The sequence below is a fragment of the Rhopilema esculentum genome, chromosome 10 (genome assembly GCF_057945365.1).
Source record: "Rhopilema esculentum isolate cy_ngs chromosome 10, ASM5794536v1, whole genome shotgun sequence".
Taxonomy (NCBI): Eukaryota; Metazoa; Cnidaria; class Scyphozoa; order Rhizostomeae; family Rhizostomatidae; genus Rhopilema; species Rhopilema esculentum.
In genome coordinates, this window is record NC_142824.1 from 520,702 (window position 1) to 548,368 (window position 27,667).

The following is a 27,667-nucleotide window of genomic DNA, read 5'->3' on the forward strand; positions in this document are numbered from 1 at the left end:
TACATATTGAAAAAATCATAGACTTATTTTGCCTTGAGATTTTTCGCTTGCAGCAGTTCGAAGTTTGTAGTGCATTTTCACGCAGCTTGGTGGCTGTTTGGCCGCCATTGTTGTTATTGTCGCTAGATTCAGGGGTCTTTTACAAGCTCTGATTGGCTTTTACACCATTTGCGAGCATAAAGCTGATTGGCTGTAACATTTTTCACTCTTGTTGGACCAGATTAATCTGGAACAAGGAACTTGCGCTACGATTCATGGATGTTTTGTTCTGTTCTGTTATGTTATAAAGTTTCAAAACTCTATCAACAGAAAAACATGTTTATAACAAAGATATAGCTAAAATGAAAAAACCCATTCCACAATTTTGAATTTCCAAGACCACATTTTGGATTTCCAACACCACAAAATGTGGGAAAAAGCACACTAAAATAGGCCCTGTTTTGAAAAATCTTTACTCCAAACAAGAATGCAGCAAAGAAGCTTTACAGAGGGTTCAAACCATAAAATTAACATCACTTGCATTGAAAAGAGCCCCAGACGAAATCAGTTGTGTTTCACTGTTGAATGACTGTTCTGAAGATAAATTCTGATGGTGTCTTCAATTAACAACAGTCGTTCTAGTTTTTAGTAGTTTGTTTTTAAAACTGTGACTATCGTTTTATTGAAATCAAGGATCGTTGGGGGAGCCAAGGCTTGAAAATAATGGTATTTTACCTGGTAGCCCCTATAACTGTTTGCTAAGATTTGGTCAATAAACTGTACAAATATGCTGACCTGTCTACACTGTTTTAAAATCGACGAAACTGTCATATTTTGCTGTAATGGTCAACTGGTTTGAAAAGATTATCAAAAAAATTGGTTGCGAATATGATGGTATTGGACAAACACTGTACAAAGAACCATTACTATTCCACGTGGTTTTTAAAACGTGGAAGATTTTCAGACGTGTAAAACTATATTTGCCTATGTTGTGAGTCGTCTTTCGAATAAACTGTCAGAAAATGATTTCTATTTCTACTAGTAAATTTAAAACATGAGCAAGCAAAATCTTTTCAGAACTAATAAAAGGCAGGACCTTTAGCTTGCTCTGTCAACTGCTGCCCATTACGCCATGAAAATAATCATCGTTTGTTTTACAGTTGCTTCCAAGCAGAAATCCCAATTCTTATTCTGAGTGTCATAGGAAAGAATGCAATGTCAGTTGAACTCAAATTTTTCAGGCTAAAATCATTTTTTGATAATTTTCAACAATACTAAATCAACATTTTTTACTTCCACACAATGTTATTTAATAAAATGTTATTTACAGTAATTTTTTCTAGATAATGACTATCACAAAATGAAATAGTCTAGATAATTAAACTGTGCATATAGTCTATTTATAAAACCCCAAAGAAATTGGAAATGTAGTGATGGTTTCCTTTTAAATTTTAAATGCTGAGCTCATAATCCATTATAAAGAAAAGTTTTCTTCGTTTTACAGATCAAATGAACTCGCACTTGCAAATCAAGGGTAAAAATTTGTGTAGCATTGTTTCTTCAGGAATGAAGATTTATCTTTAGGACTCTGTTAATATAGTATACTTACATATTTACGCTCATACAGTGGTCTAACAAACACCCTAAATTCGCCATCAAACCCTATTTTCTAAATTCTCCCATACGCGTATTTAAAAAGCTAAAGATAAAAAACCAAGGAAAAAGAACAGATGAACTTAAACGTCATGACATACAAAAATTTAGAGTTTTAAAAAACATTTAAAGTAGCTCTGCTTAACAACAAATTTTCCTACGTTTGATAAAAATTAAAAGATAAATCATTCAACAAAAATATTTCCCGTCTATTTTAAAGAAATGCAAGAAAAAACAACCATCAATTTTTTTCAAACGACATAGGGCACTTTCCAAAAACTTCCTACACTGTCCAGAAAAAATTCAATAACCATTTCAGGCAAAAAACAGGTCCATACACAGATCAATAGTTTCTTGTAGATTTTTTTAATTTTACCAAACATTGCAGCCTGACTTTTTGCATTTGAAAACAAGCCTCTCTCATATCAGACAGCATACAAGATTTTTAGTGGCTCTAGGTAATACCAAAAATACAACAAATTGTCTTTGACTAAAACCTTCCTCCAAAACCAAGTCCTATAGGTTTCTGCCATCTCTGGTCCCAAGTACCTATGTCTCTCACAAAAAGTTAAATGGCTCTTTTTGATTCTGGGAACTTCTGAATTTTTCAGAAAGCAGCTAGCAGATAGACAATGATTAAAGCATTGAATACGTTTGAAATGGAAAACAAACTAGTTAAGTCCTGCAGAATAAACAACTTCACTGGTAGTCCTGTCTCTCATCAAATTGAGAAATTGTGTATAAATGGCACATAGGGAAAGTTGCTCAAGCTAAACATAGTGAAAACCTTTATGCATTTAAGATTAAACAATTCGTCATGTCCAGATAAATAAGCAGTTTCGCAGTTCTGGTCTAATCGTGCCTCACCTCGTCATGTCAGATGTTTAAATATCACAGTTTTGTCATTGTAAAAGCAGTCTCATATGAAAAAAGGCATAAGTTGGAAGTTGAACATTGTGAAGATTTTGATAGATAATCTCTTGACGTTAATGACTCGTCATCTCCCCTAAAACGAGCAGTCTTTTGTCCGGTCGTCTCCCATGTCAACATAAAAGATCTTAAAACAGATCGCTGTTTCGAAAATATAAAAAGCAGCCACATAAGCAAAGCTCCTCGTGTTAACAAGATAAACATAGTGAAGACATGGGGGAAAAACCTCTTTTGATGTTTCGTCCTTTTCCCATAATGTCAAATGTTGAAATGAATATATCACTATTTTTTCATTGTAAAAGAGCAGTCCCGGAGGTATAAATGCTGGACTTGGAGGCTAGACATTGGAAAGATTTGAAGAAATAATTCTTGAGGTAAAGAATTCGACATTTCTTCTAAATCAGTAGTTTTCTGTCTTGTCCTCTCTCACATCATCATGTCGGATGTTTAAAGGGATATATAACAATTAATTCATTGTAAAAAGAACAGTCTAATAGCAAAACAAGCTAAAGTTGGAAGTTGAACATCATAAAGATTTTGAGGAAAAGCTTTTGATGTTAAGGATTTGTCGGGTTCCTAAAAATAAGAAGTCTTGTCGTCTTTTACATCGTCATGTGTCATTTTTAAATGGATCCATTACAGTTTTGACATTGTAAAAAACCAGTCTTATGGGTACAAAAACTGGACTTGGATGCTAAACATTCTGACGATTTTCAAGAAAAAGCTCTTGATATTAAGGATTCGTCATGTCCTCTAAAATAAGTAGTTTTTTTTTTGTCGTTTCTCACATCATCATGAAGGATCTTTACATCGATATATCAGACATTTCTCATTGTAAAAGAGCAGTCCCATTGATACAAAAGCTTGTGTTGGGAGCTAAAAATTGGGAAGATTTGAGAAAAAAGCTCTTGATGTTAAAGAGTCGTCATGTCCCTTAAACGAGCAGTTCTTTGTCTTGTCGTCTCTTATGTCATCATGTCAAATTTTTAAATGGATATATTGCAGTTTTGTTAAGGTGAAAGAGCAGCCCCGTAGAAAAAATTCTCGAGTTGGGAAGATAATGAGGAAAAGCTCTTGATGTTAAAGAGTCGTCATGTCCCTTAAACGAGCAATTCTTTGTCTTGTCGTCTCTTATGTCATCATGTCAAATGTTTAAATGGATATATTGCAGTTTTGTTAAGGTAAAAGAGCAGCCCCGTTGAAAAAATGCTCGAGTTGGGAAGATAATGAGGAAAAGTGCTTGATGTTAAAGAGTCGTTATGTCCCTTAAACCAGCAGTTCTTTGTCTTGTCGTCTCTTATGTCATCATGTCAAATGTTTAAATGGATATATTGCAGTTTTGTTAAGGTAAAAGAGCAGCCCCGTAGAAAAAATGCTCGAGTTGGGAAGATAATGAGGAAAAGCTCTTGATGTTAAAGAGTCGTCATGTCCCTTAAACGAGCAGTTCTTTGTCTTGTCGTCTCTTATGTCATCATGTCAAATGTTTAAATGGGTATATTGCAGTTTTGTTAAGGTAAAAGAGAAACCCCGTAGAAAAAATGCTCGAGTTGGGAAGATAATGAGGAAAAGCTCTTGATGTTAAAGGGTCGTCATGTCCCTTAAACGAGCAGCTCTTTGTCTTGTCGTCTCTTATGTCATCATGTCAAATGTTTAAATGGGTATATTGCAGTTTTATTATTGTAAAAGAGCAGCCCCGTAGAAAAAATGCTCGAGTTGGGAAGATAATGAGGAAAAGCTCTTGATGTTAAAGAGTTGTCATGTCCCCTAAACGAGCAGTTCTTTGTCTTGTCGTCTCTTATGTCATCATGTCAAATGTTTAAATGGATATATTGCAGTTTTGTTAAGGTAAAAGAGCAGCCCCGTAGAAAAAATGCTCGAGTTGGGAAGATAATGAGGAAAAGCTCTTGATGTTAAAGGGTCGTCATGTCCCTTAAACGAGCAGTTCTTTGTCTTGTCGTCTCTTATGTCATCATGTCAAATGTTTAAATGGGTATATTGCAGTTTTGTTAAGGTAAAAGAGCAGCCCCGTAGAAAAAATGCTCGAGTTGGGAAGATAATGAGGAAAAGCTCTTGATGTTAAAGAGTCGTCATGTCCCTTAAACGAGCAGTTCTTTGTCTTGTCGTCTCTTATGTCATCATGTCAAATGTTTAAATGGGTATATTGCAGTTTTGTTAAGGTAAAAGAGCAGCCCCGTAGAAAAAATGCTCGAGTTGGGAAGATAATGAGAAAAAGCTCTTGATGTTAAAGAGTTGTCATGTCCCCTAAACGAGCAGTTCTTTGTCTTGTCGTCTGTTATGTCATCATGTCAAATGTTTAAATGGATATATTGCAGTTTTGTTAAGGAGCAGCCCCGTAGAAAAAATGCTCGAGTTGGGAAGATAATGAGGAAAAGCTCTTGATGTTAAAGAGTCGTCATGTCCCTTAAACGAGCAGTTCTTTGTCTTGTCGTCTCTTATGTCATCATGTCAAATGTTTAAATGGGTATATTGCAGTTTTGTTAAGGTAAAAGAGAAGCCCCGTAGAAAAAATGCTCGAGTTGGGAAGATAATGAGGAAAAGCTCTTGATGTTAAAGGGTCGTCATGTCCCTTACACGAGCAGTTCTTTGTCTTGTCGTCTCTTATGTCATCATGTCAAATGTTTAAATGGGTATATTGCAGTTTTGATAAGGTAAAAGAGCAGCCCCGTAGAAAAAATGCTCGAGTTGGGAAGATAATGAGGAAAAGCCTGATGTTGAAGAGTCGTCATGTCCCTTAAACGAGCAGTTCTTTGTCTTGTCGTCTCTTATGTCATCATGTCAAATGTTTAAATTGATATATTGCAGTTTTTTTAATGTAAAAGAGCAGCCCCGTAGAAAAAATGCTGGAGTTGGGAAGATAATGATGAAAAGTGCTTGATGTTAACGAGTCCTCCTATCCCCTAAACGAGCAGTTTTTTGTCTTGTCGTCTCTTATGTCATCATGTCAAATGTTTAAATGGATATATTGCAGTTTTTTGAATGTGAAAGAGCAGCCGCGTAGGAAAATTCTTGAGTTGGGAAAGAAACTTATGTCGCTGAAAGGAGCAGTTTTTTGTTTTCTCGTCTCTTACATCCTCATGTCAAGTGTTCAAATAGATATATTACAGTTTTGTCATTATAAAAGAGCAGCCCCGTAAAAAAATTCCTCGAGTTGGGGAGGTATTGAGGAAAACGTTCTTCAAGTTAAAGAGTCGTCACGTCGCTTAAAGTAGCAGTTTTTTGTCTTGTCGTCTCTGACGTCATCATGTGAAATGTTTTAATGGATATGTTACAGAAAAAGTTCTTGAAGTTAAAGAGTCGTCATGTCCCTTAAAGGAGCAGTTTTTTGTCTTGTTGTCCCTGACGTCATCATGTGAAATGTTTTAATGGATATGTTACAGAAAAAGTTCTTAAAGTTAAAGAGTCGTCATGTCCCTTGAAGGAGCAGTTTTTTGTCTTGTTGTCCCTGACGTCACCATGTGAAACGTTCAAATGGGTACATTGCAGTTTTATTAATGTAAAAGAGCAGCCCCGTAGCAAAAATGCTTTCGTTGGGAAGATAATGAGGAAAAGTTCTTGATGTTAAATAGTCGTCATGTCTTTTAAAGGACCAGTCTTTTGTCTTCTCGTCTCTTACGCCATCATGTGAAATGTTCAAATAGATATATTACAGTTTTGTCATTATAAAAGAGCAGCCCCGTAGCAAAAATGCTTTCGTTGGGAAGATAATGAGGAAAAGTTCTTGATATTAAATAGTCGTCATGTCTTTTAAAGGACCAGTCTTTTGTCTTCTCGTCTCTTACGCCATCATGTGAAATGTTCAAATAGATATATTACAGTTTTGTCATTATAAAAGAGCAGCCCCGTAGCAAAAATGCTTTCGTTGGGAAGATAATGAGGAAAAGTTCTTGATGTTAAATAGTCGTCATGTCTTTTAAAGGACCAGTCTTTTGTCTTCTCGTCTCTTACGCCATCATGTGAAATGTTCAAATAGATATATTACAGTTTTGTCATTATAAAAGAGCAGCCCCGTAAAAAAAATGCTCGAGCTGGGGAGGTATTGAGGAAAACGTTCTTCAAGTTAAAGAGTCGTCACGTCGCTTAAAGTAGCAGTTTTTTGTCTTGTCGTTTCTGACGTCATCATGTGAAATTTTTAATGGATATGTTACAGAAAAAGTTCTTGAAGTTAAAGAGTCGTCATGTCCCTTAAAGGAGCAGTTTTTTGTCTTCTCGTCTCTTACGCCATCATGTGAAATATTTAAATGGATATATTACAGTTTTGTAATTGTAAAAGAGCAGCCCCGTAGAAAAAATGCTGGACTTGGGAAGATAATGAGGAAAAGTTCTTGATGTTAAAGAGTTGTCATGTCCCCTAAACGAACAGTTTTTTGTCTTGTCGTCTCTTATGTCATCATGTCAAATGTTTAAATTGATATATTGCAGTTTTGTGAATGTAAAAGAGCAGCCCCGTAGAAAAAATGCTGGAGTTGGGAAGATAATGAGGAAAAGTTCTTGATGTTAAAGAGTTGTCATGTCCCCTAAACGAACAGTTTTTTGTCTTGTCGTCTCTTATGTCATCATGTCAAATGTTTAAATTGATATATTGCAGTTTTGTAATTGTAAAAGAGCAGCACCGTAGGAAAAATGCTGGAGTTGGGAAAATAATGATGAAAAGTGCTTGATGTTAACGAGTCCTCCTATCCCCTAAACGAGCAGTTTTTTGTCTTGTCGTCTCTTATGTCATCATGTCAAATGTTTAAATGGGTATATTGCAGTTTTGTGAATGTAAAAGAGCAGCCGCGTAGGAAAATTCTTGAGTTGGGAAAGAATCTCATGTCGCTGAAAGGACCAGTCTTTTGTCTTCTCGTCTCTTATGTCATCATGTCAAATGTTTAAATGGGTATATTGCAGTTTTGTGAATGTAAAAGAGCAGCACCGTAGGAAAAATGCTGGAGTTGGGAAAATAATGATGAAAAGTGCTTGATGTTAACGAGTCCTCCTATCCCCTAAACGAGCAGTTTTTTGTTTTCTCGTCTCTTACATCCTCATGTCAAATGTTCAAATAGATATATTACAGTTTTGTCATTATAAAAGAGCAGCCCCGTAAAAAAATTCCTCGAGTTGGGGAGGTATTGAGGAAAACGTTCTTCAAGTTAAAGAGTCGTCACGTCGCTTAAAGTAGCAGTTTTTTGTCTTGTCGTCTCTGACGTCATCATGTGAAATGTTTTAATGGATATGTTACAGAAAAAGTTCTTGAAGTTAAAGAGTCGTCATGTCCCTTAAAGGAGCAGTTTTTTGTCTTGTTGTCCCTGACGTCATCATGTGAAATGTTTTAATGGATATGTTACAGAAAAAGTTCTTAAAGTTAAAGAGTCGTCATGTCCCTTGAAGGAGCAGTTTTTTGTCTTGTTGTCCCTGACGTCACCATGTGAAACGTTCAAATGGGTACATTGCAGTTTTATTAATGTAAAAGAGCAGCCCCGTAGCAAAAATGCTTTCGTTGGGAAGATAATGAGGAAAAGTTCTTGATGTTAAATAGTCGTCATGTCTTTTAAAGGACCAGTCTTTTGTCTTCTCGTCTCTTACGCCATCATGTGAAATGTTCAAATAGATATATTACAGTTTTGTCATTATAAAAGAGCAGCCCCGTAGCAAAAATGCTTTCGTTGGGAAGATAATGAGGAAAAGTTCTTGATGTTAAATAGTCGTCATGTCTTTTAAAGGACCAGTCTTTTGTCTTCTCGTCTCTTACGCCATCATGTGAAATGTTCAAATAGATATATTACAGTTTTGTCATTATAAAAGAGCAGCCCCGTAAAAAAAATGCTCGAGCTGGGGAGGTATTGAGGAAAACGTTCTTCAAGTTAAAGAGTCGTCACGTCGCTTAAAGTAGCAGTTTTTTGTCTTGTCGTTTCTGACGTCATCATGTGAAATTTTTAATGGATATGTTACAGAAAAAGTTCTTGAAGTTAAAGAGTCGTCATGTCCCTTAAAGGAGCAGTTTTTTGTCTTCTCGTCTCTTACGCCATCATGTGAAATATTTAAATGGATATATTACAGTTTTGTAATTGTAAAAGAGCAGCCCCGTAGAAAAAATGCTGGACTTGGGAAGATAATGAGGAAAAGTTCTTGATGTTAAAGAGTTGTCATGTCCCCTAAACGAACAGTTTTTTGTCTTGTCGTCTCTTATGTCATCATGTCAAATGTTTAAATTGATATATTGCAGTTTTGTGAATGTAAAAGAGCAGCCCCGTAGAAAAAATGCTGGAGTTGGGAAGATAATGATGAAAAGTTCTTGATGTTAAAGAGTCGCCATGTCTTCTAAAGGAGCAGTATTTTGTCTTGTCGTCTCTTACGCCATCATGTGAAATGTTTAAATGGATATATTACAGTTTTGTAATTGTAAAAGAGCAGCACCGTAGGAAAAATGCTGGAGTTGGGAAAATAATGATGAAAAGTGCTTGATGTTAACGAGTCCTCCTATCCCCTAAACGAGCAGTTTTTTGTCTTGTCGTCTCTTATGTCATCATGTCAAATGTTTAAATGGGTATATTGCAGTTTTGTGAATGTAAAAGAGCAGCCGCGTAGGAAAATTCTTGAGTTGGGAAAGAATCTCATGTCGCTGAAAGGACCAGTCTTTTGTCTTCTCGTCTCTTATGTCATCATGTCAAATGTTTAAATGGGTATATTGCAGTTTTGTGAATGTAAAAGAGCAGCCCCGTAGAAAAAATGCTGGAGTTGGGAAGATAATGAGGAAAAGTTCTTGATGTTAAAGAGTCGTCATGTCCCTTAAAGGAGCAGTTTTTTGTCTTGTTGTCCCTGACGTCATCTTGTGAAATGTTTTAATGGATATGTTACAGAAAACGTTCTTGAAGTTAAAGAGTCGTCATGTCCCTTAAAGGACCAGTTTTTTGTCTACTCGTCTCTTACACCATCATGTGAAATGTCTAAATGGATATATTGCAGTTTTGTCATTATAAAAGAGCAGCCCCGTAGGAAAAATGCTCGAGTTGGGGAGGTATTGAGGAAAACGTTATTTAAGTTAAAGAGTCGTCACGTCGCTTAAAGTAGGAGTTTTTTGTCTTGTTGTCCCTGACGTCACCATGTGAAATTTTTTAATGGATATGTTACAAAAAAGTTCTTCAAGTTAAAGAGTCGTCATGTCTTTTAAAGGACCAGTCTTTTGTCTTCTCGTCTCTTACGCCATCATGTGAAACGTTCAAATGGGTACATTGCAGTTTCATTATTGTAAAAGAGCAGCGCCGTAGCAAAAATGCTTTCGTTGGGAAGATATTGAAGAAAAAGTTCTTGAATTTAAAGATTCGTCATATCCCCTAAACGAGCAGTTTTTTGTCTTGTCGTCTCTTATGTCATCATGTCAAATGTTTAAATGGGTATATTGCAGTTTTGTGAATGTAAAAGAGCAGTCCCGTAGGAAAAATGCTGGAGTTGGGAAGATAATGAAGAGAAGTTCTTGATGTTAACGAGTCGTCCTATCCCCTAAACGAGCAATTCTTTGTCTTGTCGTCTCTTATGTCATCATGTCAAATGTTTAAATGGGTATATTACAGTTTTCTGAATGTAGAAGAGCAGTCCCGTAGAAAAAATGCTCGAGTTGGGAAGATAATGAGGAAAAGCTCTTGATGTTAAAGAGTCGTCATGTCCCCTAAACGAGCAGTTCTTTGTCTTGTCGTCTCTTATGTCATCATGTCAAATGTTTAAATGGGTATATTGCAGTTTTGTGAATGTAAAAGAGCAGTCCCGTAGGAAAAATGCTGGAGTTGGGAAGATAATGAAGAGAAGTTCTTGATGTTAACGAGTCGTCCTATCCCCTAAACGAGCAATTCTTTGTCTTGTCGTCTCTTATGTCATCATGTCAAATGTTTAAATGGGTATATTGCAGTTTTGTTAAGGTAAAAGAGAAGCCCCGTAGAAAAAATGCTCGAGTTGGGAAGATAATGAGGAAAAGCTCTTGATGTTAAAGAGTCGTCATGTCCCCTAAACGAGCAGTTCTTTGTCTTGTCGTCTCTTATGTCATCATGTCAAATGTTTAAATGGGTATATTGCAGTTTTGTTAAGGTAAAAGAGCAGCCCCGTAGAAAAAATGCTCGAGTTGGGAAGATAATGAGGAAAAGCTCTTGATGTTAAAGGGTCGTCATGTCCCTTAAACGAGCAGTTCTTTGTCTTGTCGTCTCTTATGTCATCATGTCAAATGTTTAAATTGATATATTGCAGTTTTGTCATTATAAAAGAGCAGCCCCGTAGAAAAAATGCTTGAGTTGGGAAGATAATGAGGAAAAGTTCTTGATGTTAACGAGTCGTCTTGTCCCCTAAAAGAGCAGTTTTTTATCTTCTTGTCTTTGACATCATCATGTGAAATGTTTAAATGGATATATTACAGTTTTGTGAATGTAAAAGAGCAGCCGTGTAGGAAAATTCTTGAGTTGGGAAAGAATCTCATGTTGCTGAAAGAAGCAGTTTTTTGTTTTCTCGTCTCTTACATCCTCATGTCAAATGTTCAAATAGATATATTACAGTTTTGTCATTATAAAAGAGCAGCCCCGTAAAAAAAATGCTCGAGTTGGGGAGGTATTGAGGAAAACGTTCTTCAAGTTAAAGAGTCGTCACGTCGCTTAAAGTAGCAGTTTTTTGTCTTGTCGTTTCTGACGTCATCATGTGAAATGTTTTAATGGATATGTTACAGAAAAAGTTCTTAATGTTAAGGATTCGTCATGTCCCTTAAAAGAGCAGTTTTTTGTGTTCTCGTCTTTGTCATCATGTGAAATGTTTAAATTGATATATTACAGTTTTGTGAATGTAAAAGAGCAGCCCCGTAGAAAAAATGCTGGAGTTGGGAAGATAATGATGAAAAGTTCTTGATGTTAACGAGTCGTCATATCCCCTAAACGAGCAGTCTTTTGTCTTCTCGTCTCTTACGCCATGATGTCAAATGTTTAAATTGATATATTGCAGTTTTGTGAATGTAAAAGAGCAGCCCCGTAGAAAAAATGCTGGAGTTGGGAAGATAATGAGGAAAAGTTCTTGATGTTAAAGAGTCGCCATGTCTTCTAAAGGAGCAGTATTTTGTCTTGTCGTCTCTTACGCCATCATGTGAAATGTTTAAATGGATATATTACAGTTTTGTAATTGTAAAAGAGCAGCACCGTAGGAAAAATGCTTGAGTTGAGAAAATATTGTCGTCGTGTCTTCTAAAATGAGCAGGATTTTGTCTTGTCGGCTCTCACGTCATGTGAGATGTTTAAATAGATATATTACAGTTTTGTCTTTGTGAAAGGACAATCTCTTAGGAAAAAAGGCTTAAGTTGGAAGCTGGGAAGATATTGAGGAAAAAGCTCTTGATGTTGAGTATTCGTGATGTACCCTAAAATGAGCAGTTATTTGTCTGGTGCTGTCTTACTGTAAGATGTTTTAATGGATATAACGGATTTTCGTCATTGTAAAGAAGAAGCAACATACACAAAGATGCTCGAGGGTAGCGATAAACAAACGTAAATATTGATAAAAAAGCTTTTGATAAGAAAGTTTGTCATGTTCGTTAAAATGAGCAATTTCTTGTCATGCTTTGACTCATGTAATCCTATAAGATGTATATTACAATTTAAAATAAATTACGAAAAGTCACGGTCAAGTCAGTTGTAATGGTCAAGTGAAATATAAGTCACAAATGAGTCAATGGTAAGGAAATGTCTGGCTATCGTGAAAATGGCTGTCTGTACATATTGTATTTGTATCTGTACGTATTGTATTTGTATCTGTACGTATTGTATTTGTATCTGTACGTATTGTATTTGTATCTGTACATATTGTATTTGTATCTGTATATATTGTATTTGTATCTGTACGTATTGTATTTGTATCTGTACGTATTGTATCTGCCTCTGTACATATTGTATTTGTATCTTTACATATTGTATTTGTATCTGTACGGATTGTATTTGTATCTGTACGTATTGTATTTGTATCTGTACGTATTGTACTTGTATCTGTACGTATTGTACTTGTATCTGTACGTATTGTATTTGTATCTGTACGTATTGTATTTGTATCTGTACCTATTGTATTTGTATCTGTACGTATTGTATCTGCTCCTGTACGTATTGTATTTGTATCTGTATGTATTGTATTTGTATCTGTACCTATTGTATTTGTATCTGTACATATTGTATCTGCTCCTGTACATATTGTATTTGTACCTGTACGTATTGTATTTGTATCTGTACATACTGTAACTGTATTGTAATGGCTGTCTGTACAAGTATCGTGAAAATTAATGACGTTTCATGAAAAATTTTAGTTGGTAAGGCCTATGAAAAAGGCCAGTTTTGCTTCTGTCAAGTCACGAAAGACCTTCTGATTAAAGGGTCAGATCTGCTTTTTCGGCTTTGTTTAAAAGAAACGTACAGTTGACGTCAATGTTACAGTCCAGTGAAGTATTTGTCAACTAATAAATAAATTTAGCAAGTCACAAATAAATTAATAGAAAAGTCATGTCTTGACTAAATATACAAGTATCGTGAAAATGAAAGAAGTTGCAGGCAGAATGTCAGTCAAGTAAGGCCAATGAAAAAGGCACGTCAACATTCTGTCAAGTCAAAAAAGTCGTCCTAGTCAATATTCAAATACAATGGTCAGGTTCGTTTTTTGGTTTTGTTTCAAAGAAACGTTCAGACGATGTCAATTTAAAAGTTCTGTCTGGAATTTGTCATTTAATAACAGTATTTAGGAAGAAGTCAAAGTAATCGTCATCAAATTACTGTATTTTTTTATCTGTACGCCAAGTCAATGTCGCTGTCAAAGTCACGTTTCGGTATTGGTTATTTCAAAACTAGAGTTACAAAAAGGTCCCAGAATTTATTGGGTCTTGTTTCCACGAACAAAACCGCTTGTCTTGATCAGGGGAGCGCACAAGTCAAATCAAGCACTAGCAAATATTAGGTCAAGATATGATCATGAAACCGCAAAGTCTATTGTAGGTCAAGCAGTATGTTGGTAAATAAGCAAGAATACTGTTGAGTGGTCAAGTCAAATTGAAAAAAGTCACAAATGAGTCAATGGAATTGTCATGTCTGGCTAAAATGTACAAGTACCGTCAAAATCATAGGAGTTTCAGGAAGAATGTCAGTCAAGCAAGGCCTTTGAGAAGGTCTAGTCTCCGTCCAGCCAAAAGGGCGTCCAATATTCACATACAATGGTCAGACCTGGTTTGGGTTTTCTGGAAAGATACGTTCATAGGACGTCATATTACAGTCAGATGAAGTATTTGTCAACTAATAGCTGTATTTAAGAATAAGTCAAAGTAGCTGTCACTAAGTGTTTGTCATTTGGGAACTACAAAGACCGATTTAACATCTAGCCCCTTACATAATATGCATGGAGAACGATAGCAAAGTTTATCCTTGATCAAGAAACGTAAATGTTGCTTATGGTTAAAGTAACTGTCAAATTTTGGTTTGCTAAAGTCATATTAAGTCATTAGAATAGCCATGTCTTGCTTTCTTGAAAACTTAGATATTGTTTGGGACGCCTTGTTCATTCCTAGTCGCATGAAAGTCACAAATTGGCGTTGTAAATTGTTAAGTAAGGTAAGGTCAACGAAAAATTGAAGCTGCGAATAACTAAATATCTGGTGAACACTAAACAATGTGAAGTCTTAGAACTTTTCGAGTCGAGTCCAAGTGAGCTTGTTTTGGTCTAGATTGATCTAGGCCACTGCAAGAGTAACGTTCGTCAAGTCCGGTTCAAGTCGATGAATTTGGATTGTAATGATGTAGTCAGGTCTGGTGATGTCTACGTACTAGCCACGCTTTGGCTTGCGCAATGCAATATGTAATGTCCAATTAAAGCGAAAGTTCTTTCTGGGTAGTGCCTATGAAACGGCGAAGAAAGAGAGAAACTAAGTGTGATACCAATAGCAAAAGTAAACTTCCAGTGGTCATAAGGATGGTACCCAAAGCATGTCCACCTGATTTGCAAGATCATTTCATGCCACAATTTTGACAGAAAACGTAGATGGTACGTAACCAATTACCAAAGCCTTTACAGCTACCATTTGTTGATGTAACTGCTAATTTCACTGTTTGTTGATCAATGACTAGCAATTATCGGTCTGCCAAGCTGTTGTCAGTCAAACGTCGTATGATTATTCTTAAACACAATCCAAAAGCAGCATCGATACGGCCGTCATTTTTAATTCAGATGTCAATCCAGAAAATCATAAATTCTTTTGGGCAAGGTGTTTTACAAAGAGTAGAAAAGCAGAACTTTGTGTCCAACCCTACCAACCGATCCCTTTGTCTGTATCTTGCAAGACTTAACAAATATTTTCTTCTTTCAATTTGAAATAACTAGTATCATGATCACTCGTTGTGAAACAGGAGCAGAGATGAAGAGCTCGTATAATTAAGATATAACTACCCTGACTCCAAATCAAACAACCGATTTAAACACTGATATTATTCAGAAACGACGCTTGTTGCTGAGCTGTACAGAATTCTAGATCAAACAGAGATGCAACTCCAGATCCATTAGTGACTCTCTCTCTTTGTGGAAAAATATGACTCAAAATAGCCTTATCCACGACTGAAGCATGCTTGCTAAAACTGTCTCTTGAAATTTGTATACCGCAACTTCAACCAAGAGCAAAATCGTTAAACTGGTGGTCAATGGATGTTTTCTAGTCTAATTTTCGTCATCTTTGCCTGTTTTTTTGTGAAATGACAGGAAATCACTGAAAACCTTCAGAATCAACATTTAACATAATCGACATTTCGGATTATATCAAAGCACTGATATAACTGTTTATCAAGAATCTATGAAAATTTGAACTCTGGTCTGCAAACCTGATTTTAGGGTTGACTTTGATCTGCAAACCAGAGGATACTCCGGGATAAAATGCCACAATGCACCAATGCCTTTACCATGGAGATAACTGACATTGTGGTACACGCCTAAATAAAGAGGTTAAAGATAGGCGTTTTTGTAGCAGGTCATATTGTTTAAAGCATCGCATAAATAACGTAGAAATTAATATACGAATTTTCCTTCTAAACAAAAAGGTGCCCAAGCAATCGAGCAACGATTGGCTCATCCCTCTACAAATTGGGTAGGTGAAAAACGGCCAGTCTATTAATTAAAGTTGTCATCATTATTAATTAAAATTAATTAAAGCTTTAACAGATAAGGCACCTCGGCTAGCAAATTTGGCTGCTTTGTTTGAAGAAAGAGGTTGAGACCGGTGGCGCACTAAGTGCGAAAATAACCCATAAACCAATTATTGATCATTTTGATCTGACTACTTGTTTGCTTGTTTGCTGGTAAATAGCCTTCAGTAAACAGCCGATTGTCTGCCTTTAAGTTTATTTTTGTAAGAGGACTAGAAACGCTAGCCGTGTAACAGAAAACGACGAAAAACGTTGAACATGTGAACCTAACTTGTTTTGGAACTTGCAACGGATATAAACCTTCCTAATACAAAGCAAGTGGGAATTTTTATGAAAATTGTCATCTATTATCTTAAAGGCTTCAAGAATAGCAAACGAAATAGTTTTTTTTCGTAAGCTTGTAGTATTGATAAAAATTCATAACTTTTGTCGACATAACTATTTTATAGCTACCCAAACTATGTCATATACACTTAAGAAAAGCATAAAATGAAGATAAACCTGAACATGAAAATAATGGCCATTCTATTATGAAGAATAGTTAATTAGACAGGACAAAATGATCCAAACGAATACATAAATCAAACAGCAACAACAAAGCGACTTACCATTACTTGTAAGTAGCCTGACGATGGCACACCAATTAAGAACTTTCCTGCAGCTCTTTGATAACTAAGAAGTTGGAAATACGGACAATGACAAACAATGACAATAAGAATGAAACAAAAGAGGAATAAATATACATCTCATACTGAAAATATACAGAAATAAGTGAAAAATGAAAACAGTATGATGACCCGTTCAAAGCCAAAAGAAAAGGGAATATTATCCTTTTTACTTATGCCTGCGGAACACGATAAACGAAAATCATGCTTTCAGCACACACAAAATGCTACTTTGAAAGTAGAAAGAAAGGATACTTACTATTCATGGTGTATTCTGTGACTAGGCTTGGTACTTTGGGATCTTCATCCAACATGGCTTGAAGGACTGAAGAAACAACAACGAGGTAAAAATGGATAAATATTTTTCAGAAAATACAATCCAAAATAGGTTTTCAGCTATGAGACGTGGTTATCATAACGGGAAATGAGTAGAAACGATTAGGGAACAAGAAGAAACAAGTAGAAACAGCTAGGAAACAAGTAGAAACGACTTGGAGAAATTTCAACTGCGGCACAACTTTATTTGCTTAATGGAAATCCTGCCTTAATAGCTTTGATAATAGTGGTTAATATGGTATTTGTTTGAGATGAATTAAACTCTGAAAGCCTGAAATGAAATGCCAGCTTTGCAAGAGCAAATCTCACTGGCATTGAGATTAACATGGAACAACTACCGGGAAGGTCGAAATAAAGCAACTTATATCTCACCTAAAAATCAAGCATCCTTTTGATTTTTCCCTGGATTCAACTTTTTACGAAATTACCAGAACACCATGAGGGGCTGTGGGGTTAGGCCCCCATCCCAAATATTGTTCAAGAAGTAGATTTTCAGCCTATACAGATTACACACTGGAGTTTGTTCGTTTAGTTTCTGTTGTCTTTGCTAAATAAGAGGGTGGTAGAAACAATGTAAACATTATCACTGGGTTCCCGTAACCTGATCTTAGACAACAGCCACTTCAACGAAGATGTTCATGCCCACGTGGATGGATAAGCTTGCCTCAGTTTGGAGATCTATATCATTTCTTCTTGCCGTGCATTCGAGCTTTCGACACAAACGTGCGCTAATGAAGACCGAAAATTTCAAAGAAATCAAGACCGAGAAATCGAGAGTCTTTTAACTTAAGACATAGCTAGCTAAGTAAACTTACTGGTAGTCAACGAGCGAATCGCTTCTGGGCTAGGACCATACTCCGCTGGCACATACGGAATAGATACATCTAAAAACTAAAAGAAGAATGTTTATAAAATTCCGAAGTTTCAAACCACGCGTTTTTAGCTAAATAATTTACTATACGTGAAAATCTATAGAGCACTTCAAATAAAGACATTTTGGTTGCACTCAGTCAGCCATAAACTTGCACTTACGCACAATAACTAATAATAAAGTTACGCATTTACATTCGCTTTGTAGCGCTGCCTATTTTATTCGCTCTGTTTTAGTTGATCACATTTGTTAGGAAAAACAAGCTGTTTTGACTATACGTTATCTGCATACATTGAGGAATTAAATAAGAGTGATGAGGGAAATTGTAATGTGAGAAAATAAATAAATTAAAAAATCGTTAGTAAAAGACCTGACAGCACTTTTACTAAAAATCTGTTGACTTAAATCGCAAAAATGTGTTTACTTTAGCTAGACAAAAGATGCATAAATATAGTTGCATAAAACAGATTTCGATGACCAAGCGAAGAACAAACTATCTTTTAAATTGGTTTGATGCGGAGCTACAAAACAAGCTTGATAGTACTTGATTCTTTTTCCGTTCAATGTCAGTTCTAGGTTAAACTTCTTTCAGCATTTCGACCCGATTGCCATAAGGTGATTGCCCAGTATCTAGCCAATAGATGAACTTAAATTCTTATTTTTGGAGCAAAGATTATCGTGAAGATAATCAGATCGTATGCTGCTTTCTCGGCTCGAATCATATTTTGACGTCTAGCCATATCCCTGGTTTAATCAAAGTAGCATCGTAATCGAAATTTGTGATAAATGTTAGTCACGCATTGCACCTATTCAAAGCACGTACGATTCCCGTTCACAGAGCGTTTGTATCGAGAACACTATACTTACATCTACATTTTCTGCAAATTGTTGTTTGGGAGTTTTTGAAGGTCAGAGATATGCGAAAAACTCGCCATATTGGCAAGTAGATTTTCACAACAAAACATTCACCTGGGGAGTCAGTAGCAAGTAAATGCACATCAAATTTGTGGAAAAATTCAGCGACAGAACTAGAATGAAAAAAATGTCTGCAGCCCGAAAAAGGAATTTGCTTGTGCAAAAATACCTAAATCGTGACGTGGATTTCGAAAAATCACTTCTTAATGGGCTCGTTCTAAATGCAAGCTTGCGCAAAAAAGATCTACTTGCTCACACACATACCTTATTGTCACTGTTGTCTGCATTGCTTGTCACGTGAAATAGAATCCTCTGGCGACGATTCGCCTGCGAAACCTCTTGGGATTTCTGTTTTCTGCTGATGACCAGAAGCAATGATATGAAGTTATCTCTTCGCTCCCTTTCTCGGCACAACTCATCTTTCAACTTCAGTTCTTTCACCAAGCTTTCTGACAGAGTATTACGAGCTAGTCTGATTTCTCCTGCTAATGTTTGCAATTCTTCGAGCGAGAAACACTCCAGACCTGTAGGAAGACATAGTGTACTATCGTTTTCCTTTACAAATCAATAAAAAATAAATACATTGTATATCAACTTATTAAACATCACTTGCATTGGTACATCAAAAAGAACTTACAATAAATTGAAGTTCTATGCATAAGTTCTGTCCACATTCTTTTTGGTATAGAAAAATAAAGACAGAAATATAATGCTTCTTGAGGAAATGCAAACCATTAAGACTAGCAACGGGCATTAAATTTGCCTTGACAGATAATCAATGAAGCAATCAACAAGTCTCATGTAAAAACATTTTCATTGATCAAGAGATACGTTCTGGTTTCATAGTAACCATAACTTGAGAAATGCGGCCTATGGATTAAGTTAAATGTTTGTATACTGCGAACCGTCTAACTAGCACTGGTTTGCGAAAAACCAGCTACCGTGTCCTCAACTTTAACAAACAACAGAAGCGCGAAAAGAACAATTTGAACGTCAGATTAGGCGTAGAGTCAAAGCACAGCAGCTTGGTGTAAAGACTGAAATTACCTTTCTGTAAATCGTGCTGCTTTTTGGGATTACAAAACTTTGCGCTGCCAAAACATTTTCCATTGCCAGAGTTTTTCACTGCAACTGCGAGATACGTACAGCTGCAGAGCTACCTTGCAACTACAAGGGCAGTCGCACTCAACCTTGTTGTTAACTGCGCTCACGAGCAGGTCACCGCATTTACAAAACCACTCGTGCTCACAAGCGAGTCACAAACAGATCAGGTCATGGCCAAGTATGTACAGGTAGTATTCGATAAAGGAAGCCCGTTGGCCAATTTTAAAACCTGACATATTTCCAAAGAGTTTCAATATGAGCAGAACAATAGTTTTCAGGGGGTTTGAATCCTAAAAACTTCGGCAAACCTACGCATATTTTGAGTCTTCTCGGCATAATACTTATATCTTCTGGGATCCTATTATTATAACTATAATTAAGCTGATTCGTAGAGGAAGATAATGTTGGTGGTTGGTGATGCCCTTAAAAGACTGCAGACATTTTTCACACATTCTGTAACTGCAATTGTTCGAACAAATGTTCCTTTACAACGCCTTCACACCGCAACAAACTGATGATTCAATGAAAGGCATTTTTAGCTACGCGTACGGCTTTTACCTTTCAACTACTATATTGCACACCTAAACTTCACATAAAAACCCAAATAAAGAATGAATGGTGATACAAATTTTCTTTACAGTCAGTTTTGTTCAAATCTTCCCTAAATCATTAGTAATAGTAAAAATATAATTATAAATAAATTCCTTTTAAAAAGCTAGTTTCACAGAAAAACTGACTTCGAATAATTTGTGGCAAAAGACTGACTCAGCTTTCAAATATTAACCCCCTTCCCCCCGCTAGAGGTTTCCAGGTTATCATACAGCAAAGTCATATTTCTGAACAGAATCACGAGCTTCACTGAATATAGATATGTTTTCACGCATGTTTAAAGTGCGAAGTAGGATTTGTGCAAGGCATCCGCTCATGACCTAATCCTCGGCCAATCGAATGACCTCATTGCAAACAATTTCAAATTTTGCACGCATGATTACATGCTTCCCTTTAAGCCAATCGTCAAGGAAAAGACCTCTATTTGCACCATCCATGCAGATCCGGCTTCTTTGACAAGCAGGGCAGGCCTTAAGCCGCTTTGTTTGCCCCTGAAATCATATTTTTCACGCTTAAAACAAATACAAAACAGATGAGGACAGTCCCTAAAAACATCGCATGTGCGACGTGATTCCAGTACTGGAATGATTGGCTGGCATTTAGCTGAGCAACCAGCTAAAAAAATATCAGCAAATTTTCAAAAGATCAATCAAAGTAACAACGGCGCAAATCTTTCTCACAGCAATATTTTTCCTGACAACGGAGACTATAGCCCAGCCTGCAAAAAGTTCTAGTTTTTTTGTAATTTTCTACTTTTCCTTGCCCCTGTAAATTCGAATTTTCCCCTTTCCCCCCAAAGCAATGTTGGATTTGCAGTTCTATCATTTCTCCTTCAAAATATGCATTCCACATTGAATTGGGGAGGGGGGAAAGTTATTTTTTAAAAGAAAGTGAAAATGTAAGCTTTCCTTGAAAAGTCTCAACCATTTTTTGTCCGGGATTGTAGTTAAATGGGACCTAAATGTGTTCTTTCACCAATTTCTTTTGTTCCATTTCAAACTTCAAGCATATTATGAAAGTTGAGCGAAAAGGAGTCTATCGAAGACTTGAATTTAAGTAAAATATGAACATTACAACAATTTAGCCTGCGAATATTGAAATAGTGAGCAGAGTGCTAAATACTGCATTTATATAGTTATTTTAAAACATCTATAACATCAGTTAAATACAAATCAGGTATCAGGGAATACTGTGTGGTAATAGAGAAAGTAGAAGAAAAGGAGATAGAGGAAGACAGAGACAGACTTTCTCGGTTGGATAGGCAAATGCTTAGATATAAGAGGCGTAGACATTATTCGATTGTCAGAAAACAGAACTTTACATCATGCTGTGAAAGCCAATGTCAGAATCTGACAAGGCAATATACGATGACGACGATAACATCAGTTAAAAGTTCAATGACAACGACGAAGTCGTTAGAGTTTTAATGTAATTTTAATGTAGCCTATTTATAATTTCAGGGTGGAGGAGTCGTTACAAAATGGGGGTAAAATTTTATAAGTTTAACCTGTAGGTTCTTAATCCATTAGGTTCTTATCCATTAGGTTTAAGGTATTTAAGAAATATTTTATCTCCAGTTTTGAACTTTTTGGAGTGGATTCTTGTCTAAAACCGAATAGAATTCAATTTCGAAAAAGAACTAACAACAAATTATTGCTGCAACATTAGTGGAATATCAAAGCCCTTAAAGGAGAGAATGATTCCTTAGCAGCTGGGAAATAAAGGGGGGTTGAAGGGCAACTGGACCTCTTCCAATGCAACATGACTAGAAAGGATTCCCTTGAAATTTGATATAAAATTTCTTTTGAAAGGCCTCCAACTCTGGGATCGAGTTTAAAATAAGCTGTCTATCCTGAATAAGCCACTCCCCCATCTCTTGCGCTGACAAAGGTTTACAACTTCTTTACAATGCTTTTTTGCCTTACAGCCTTAATGCACCCAGTACATATTTTATCCATTGCTTTGGTCAGAATATTCTTTTTCAAATAGATTTTCCCAATATATTTGACAAAACAAATGTCAAATAGGCCCCCAAAGTAGATGATGCTTTTAAGTTGCAGTCAAACGATCGGAAAATTTGATGTCATCTTATTAAAACAATATTCTTGCACCCCAAATATTTGACCAAGTGTCTCCCTCCCCCTCCCTCCCCTCCCTGCTCGCAGCTATCTAGCAGACTGTTCTAGGTTGAGGGTAAACCAAGAAAATCTCTAACTTATCCAAAACTAAAAGGAGCACTAAGCATATACTATTGCGTTTTTAGGAGCTGGTACATTCCCTCTGCTTGCAGGGTAGTGACAAAGTGCAGGGTAGTGACAGGGTAGTGCTGGTGTCGTCAAAGTCGTATCAATAAATTTGTGTTGAGCCATTGCAATGCAATGAATACAAAAAATGGTTTCTTAAGACACCAAAACCTGGCAAGCATGATATTAAATAAAATCACATGGCTGTCTGTTAAATACAATATGTAATGTGGTGCCCATGGCTTATCAACAGTCAGAAGCAAGCCATTTCAGTCAATTTACTACACTTAACAAAGTTTTTACAAACTTTTGCTGCCTTAGACTTTTATTGATGCTAGCTGTTACAAGTTACCTTGAAATAAAAGCTACTACTAACAAGAAAAGTAAATAGAACTTATACAAGATTAATTAAATTCAAAATTATTCCTTATATTAAACAGTAGGAGCATATCAAAATAAAAAATTACCTGGCTTCCCTTGAGCAATGCTTTCTCTTCTTATTTGTTTCCATTTTTCTAAAATCCGACTATCTGAATTGCTCTCATCACTTCCATCAATGATGATGCCACTGCATGAGCTCTCAGTGCTTGTAATTGAAATGTTGTCTATTTCTTTCACCACAAGATTTTCAGCACTGTTGCTACTTAAAATATTGCTACTTTCAACAATTGAATTGCTCGATTGCCAATGTTTGCAATCATCAAGTTTGTTTGCAGGAAATGGGTTAATATTTGTTGCCTGGCTTTTATTCTGTTGTGAAACTTCAGTTCTCTGGTTACTTTTTGATCGTTTTCCATGATGTGAAAATTTGTGGAAGTTAAAACAATGAATAAAGGAGGATATTTCCAACTTTTCAGGAATAAGTCTGCATGCTTCAGAATCCTGAAAGACATCACTGTCATACTAAACCATAGCAAAATAAAAACATCTTTGATGATTTGAAAAAGTATGTGATCAATGATTTGTGATCATCATTTTTGACCATTAATAATTAAAATTCAGATCAGACAACAACAAAAACCATTATACAACAATAGTTGCAAGTAAATAGCAACATTTATTAACTGGAATCTCAACTTCTACAAATACAAATAACATAAGTGCAAACTTCACATACCTTATCTTCTAAAAATCCTTTCACTGAGTCAATAAATGAACTTTGCCAACTGGAATTGTCCAAATTCACACTTGACATGAGCTCTAAATTATTCCATGAATTGCAGTTATTCCATACCCTATAATAAAATAAAAACAACATTGTTGATTAATAAAAGGGACATTCCATGTCAAAACAGCACAGTCAAACATTCATTTTGGCACCTTTGGTTGTCATTATGATTGCCACATTGCATTTATAAGAAATTTCACACTAGAGGCGGTTTTCTGATGTTTTTAACATTTTGAAAGGCCTTGTCTACAATGCTATGCATTCTTTTTTGTTTCTGTGTAGCTGGTAAATTGAAAAGAATTATTGCAGACCAACTTTCTGTTGTTTGCTTATTGAATTTCAATTGCACTGCTACCTTTTATAAAGCACACACCTTATGAACTGCTTTAATTTTGGTAAAAATATGGAAATGAATTGTGGTATGTATTTGTGCATCATGTCCGCCTACTGGAGGGAGACTGAACCCATTTTGGTACCTTGCTGGTATCAGTGCTGTGGGAACGAAATTCATATTGGGGAGGGGGAACTACCCATTGTATTCCTTCTCACCTAATACACTGTTTAAAAGGAAATATACTACAGTTTGACAATCATTAGGGGGTCTGGTCCCCCCCATGCCCCCTGGTTCCAACAGGCATGGCTGGTATGATGAAAAGGAATTTAATTATTGCATATCAAATATACAGCTTTTGTCTCCAAAAGCCAAAATACTATGCTTGTTATTGAAGTAGGAAGCAAGAAATGAAGGTACACGCATTTTATCAGAAACTAAAGGTTCAATTCATTACAGACATTACAGACTGTGTGGCAACACACCAGTTGAGCAAAAGTTGTTTGGTTAAAACAACCAACATTAAATAGGAAAATCATTATGGAAGAAAACAGTGTTTTGTATCTGTGCTCATCATGTGAAGCTTTTGCATTTTTGTATGTTTTATGAAAGGAAACAGATTATGATGGCTCTTTCTTCCATCTTATCACCATATTTCTTTGGATAAAGGAAGGAGATGCAAAAAAACAAAGGCTACTTTTACAGCCTTGATGCAGCAACTTAACAGAACAGTTAATAATGATAAATACTTATGTTACGTCCCAGTTTAGCTATTGTCCACTTATCTGGATGTTTTATGACAGGTTGGTTATTAAGAAAATAAACAAAATCCACGAGAGAGCCCTTAGAATCACATACAAAGATAGTTCTATTGAAGAAAGCAGAATTGGTTTCCATTCACCAGAAATTTAAAGTTGCTTGCTATCGAAATCTTTAAAACTCAAAGCAGTCTCAATCCTAGTTTCATGAAACAAATTTTTGTTCCAAAAGATGTACCTTACCACCTTTGAAGCTGCAGAAATTTGTTTGCACCATAACCAAAAACAACAGGGTATCATATTGAAAGTGCATGTTTTCTTGGATCTAGGATATGGCATGCTATGCCATCTTCTATAAAAGAGTCCCAGACACTTAACAACTTTAAAAGAAAAATTCAAAGCTACGATTTTGATTGCAGTTGAAAATTGTGATAGGTAATGTAGGATTTTTATAGTTATATTCTTAAAAAGTATTTTCTCATTTGTAATTTAGACTTAATTTATTATAGTATCTTGTATTCAATTTTCGGATGGCTTAAATTAGCATGTGAGCTAGCAATAAGTGCCAACCTTAAATAAATGAATTATTATTATTATCATATCCAAACAAGCAAGGAATGGCTATTTAATAGACAGAGAAGTCAGATGCTTAATTCTCCTTCTATTTATTTCTTTAACCTTTAATGTAAGGTACATAATACCATTATTCGAAGTAGACAGTCGTGAAAACATAAAATAATAGCGTACTTTGAATGTGATATTCGGCTTTCAAGGCAGGGCACGCTGGTTAATTTGCTGTTCGCTTGAATACCGGTCTCGGTACTTTCAAAAATATCCTGTAAAAGTGTTCGAGGACTAGTTGTTTCACTACATGGCTTTGCTACTGTTTCAATCCCATTATTGTCACTATCGCTCAACGTGAGTCTGTTTGACGCAAATGTTGAATCGCTGTCCTTCGAGTCGAAAGAGGCAAAGTCTGCCCATCCAAAGTCATCATCGGCCTTTACAGCCGTCATAATAGCAAGTATAAGTTATCATCGTCTTAGGATGACAAAGTAGGTTGTTTCCTTTACCCATTTCCGCATCAGAAGCAGCAGGTCCATTACGAATACATGCACTCTGTTGCCAGTTTGCTGCGATTTTCAATCTCTGCCTTCACATATTGAAAAAGTCTCGGTTTCACATACTATGGCCTCACATACATGAAATATGTTCAGTCCACCCAAACCAAACTGCAATTGCACTGCAATCTTCTTCACCTTCACCTTCACCTTCAACTTCAACTTCAACTTCAACTTCAACTTCAACTTCAACATTTCATTATCAGTATATTTTAAATAATTACAAGTGATACGATAGTGCTAACATAAACGATTAGAAGATTCAAAAAGCATATTTTACATGAAATTGTCAGCAAGGAAAAATTGAATACTTTCGAGCTACGCGCCCTTTTCGTGTTTCTATGAAAATCCAATAAAATGCTGCAATCCTAGCCATAGTTATTGGACTGGCTGGCAAATTGTAAATTTGAAAAAATACACTCCTCACCAGTAGCGGCTCCTGCCCGGGAAAAGTGGGAGGGACAAAAGGGGACCCGGGACCACGCCCTTTGTTTCATTTAAATTTAAAAAATCTTTACACACGAATACCCTATCAGCTATAATACAAATAAAATAAACTACTTCTATTACAATTACTTCCTTAATATATATAAAATAAAGGTGTTGCTGTTCTACCTAGGGATCGTGTTTTGTTTAGGGAATTTATTAACTTTGCAGGAATCCTTTCAAGTTTCTTTTATACATGGGAATTGTGGGGCTCATTCTGATGTTTCTTGGAATCTCATTTCATGTTTTGGCCCCAGAATGAAAGAAACTTCCCTTTGAGAATTCCAAATTTTGCCTTGGGATGTCAATATCAAGCTGATTCCTTGTCGAATACCTGGATATCTCTGATCTAGTAATAAATTTACCTTTAAGGCTGTCAGGGCAAAGACCATTCATCATTTTGTACGTCATTATGGCCCTGTCATATTTAATTAGATTCGAAACTGAGAGCCATGTACAGATCCACCCGTCCTCAAATTTAGCACTTTCAATTAATGTTTGATCTCTATCTTGAAGACGCTGAAGATGTTCAAGTTTTGTAGCGGACAGACTTCCCCATAATTCATCACCGTATATTAGATGGCTCTCGAAAAGTGCCCTGTAAACCTGGTCCAATTTCGACTGAGGGAGTTTGTTTTTAAGTTTCCTCAACGAAGAAAGACCACTTTTAAGTTTACACTTGAGCCTCTTGTACTGCTTGTTCCAAGATAGGTTTTCATCGATAGTGACCCCGAGATATTTTACTTCATGGGCTCGTTGGATTTTTTCTCTATTTATTTCCACGTTTATCTCCCCCTGGATATGGTTAATTCGTCTTTTATGACCAATGACCATATATTCAGTTTTATTGGTGTTCAGACTAAGCTTATTTTGCCGCATCCACTCTGCAATGCTCTTACCCTCAGTTTTAAGTCATTGCACAGTTCCTCAATGTCTTTTGCAGAGCATGTTATGCTAGTGTTGTCTGCATACATATTTGCTGAGCTTTTCTCTAAGCATCGCTCAAAATCATTTACGTATAGGATGAAAAGGAGGGGCCCAAGGCACGAACCCTGGGGAATACCGCACTGAACCTTCTTTTGTTGTGAACTGGAACCATTGATTTGGCAGTATTGTATCCTATCAGTTAGGTATGATGTAAACCACTGATGAGGGGTTCCTCCTATTCCATACTTTGGTAACTTAGAGAGCAGAATTTTATGATCCACAGTTTAAAATGCCTTCTTTAGATCAAGGAAGATGCTAATATTTATTTTTCGTTTACCGGCATTTGAGAACCATGAGTCAATAACAATGAGTAATGAGGTCAAGTGATGAGGT

The 27,667-nt window shown here is 36.1% G+C and overlaps 1 protein-coding gene across 1 annotated transcript; it reads right to left on the reverse strand.

The window, feature by feature from the left end:
* Positions 1-14,957: 14,957 nt before the first annotated feature.
* Positions 14,958-25,913, reverse strand: LOC148959174 (uncharacterized). Its single transcript, XM_089110976.1, has 8 exons — positions 25,488-25,913; positions 23,601-23,718; positions 22,951-23,365; positions 18,792-19,051; positions 17,557-17,632; positions 16,665-16,730; positions 16,349-16,412; positions 14,958-15,527 (listed from the first exon to the last, which is right to left on the reverse strand). Exons 1-7 carry the CDS (start codon positions 25,754-25,756, stop codon positions 16,384-16,386), a joined length of 1,233 nt encoding a protein of 410 aa, XP_088967102.1. The 5' UTR covers positions 25,757-25,913; the 3' UTR covers positions 14,958-15,527; positions 16,349-16,383.
* Positions 25,914-27,667: the final 1,754 nt, after the last annotated feature.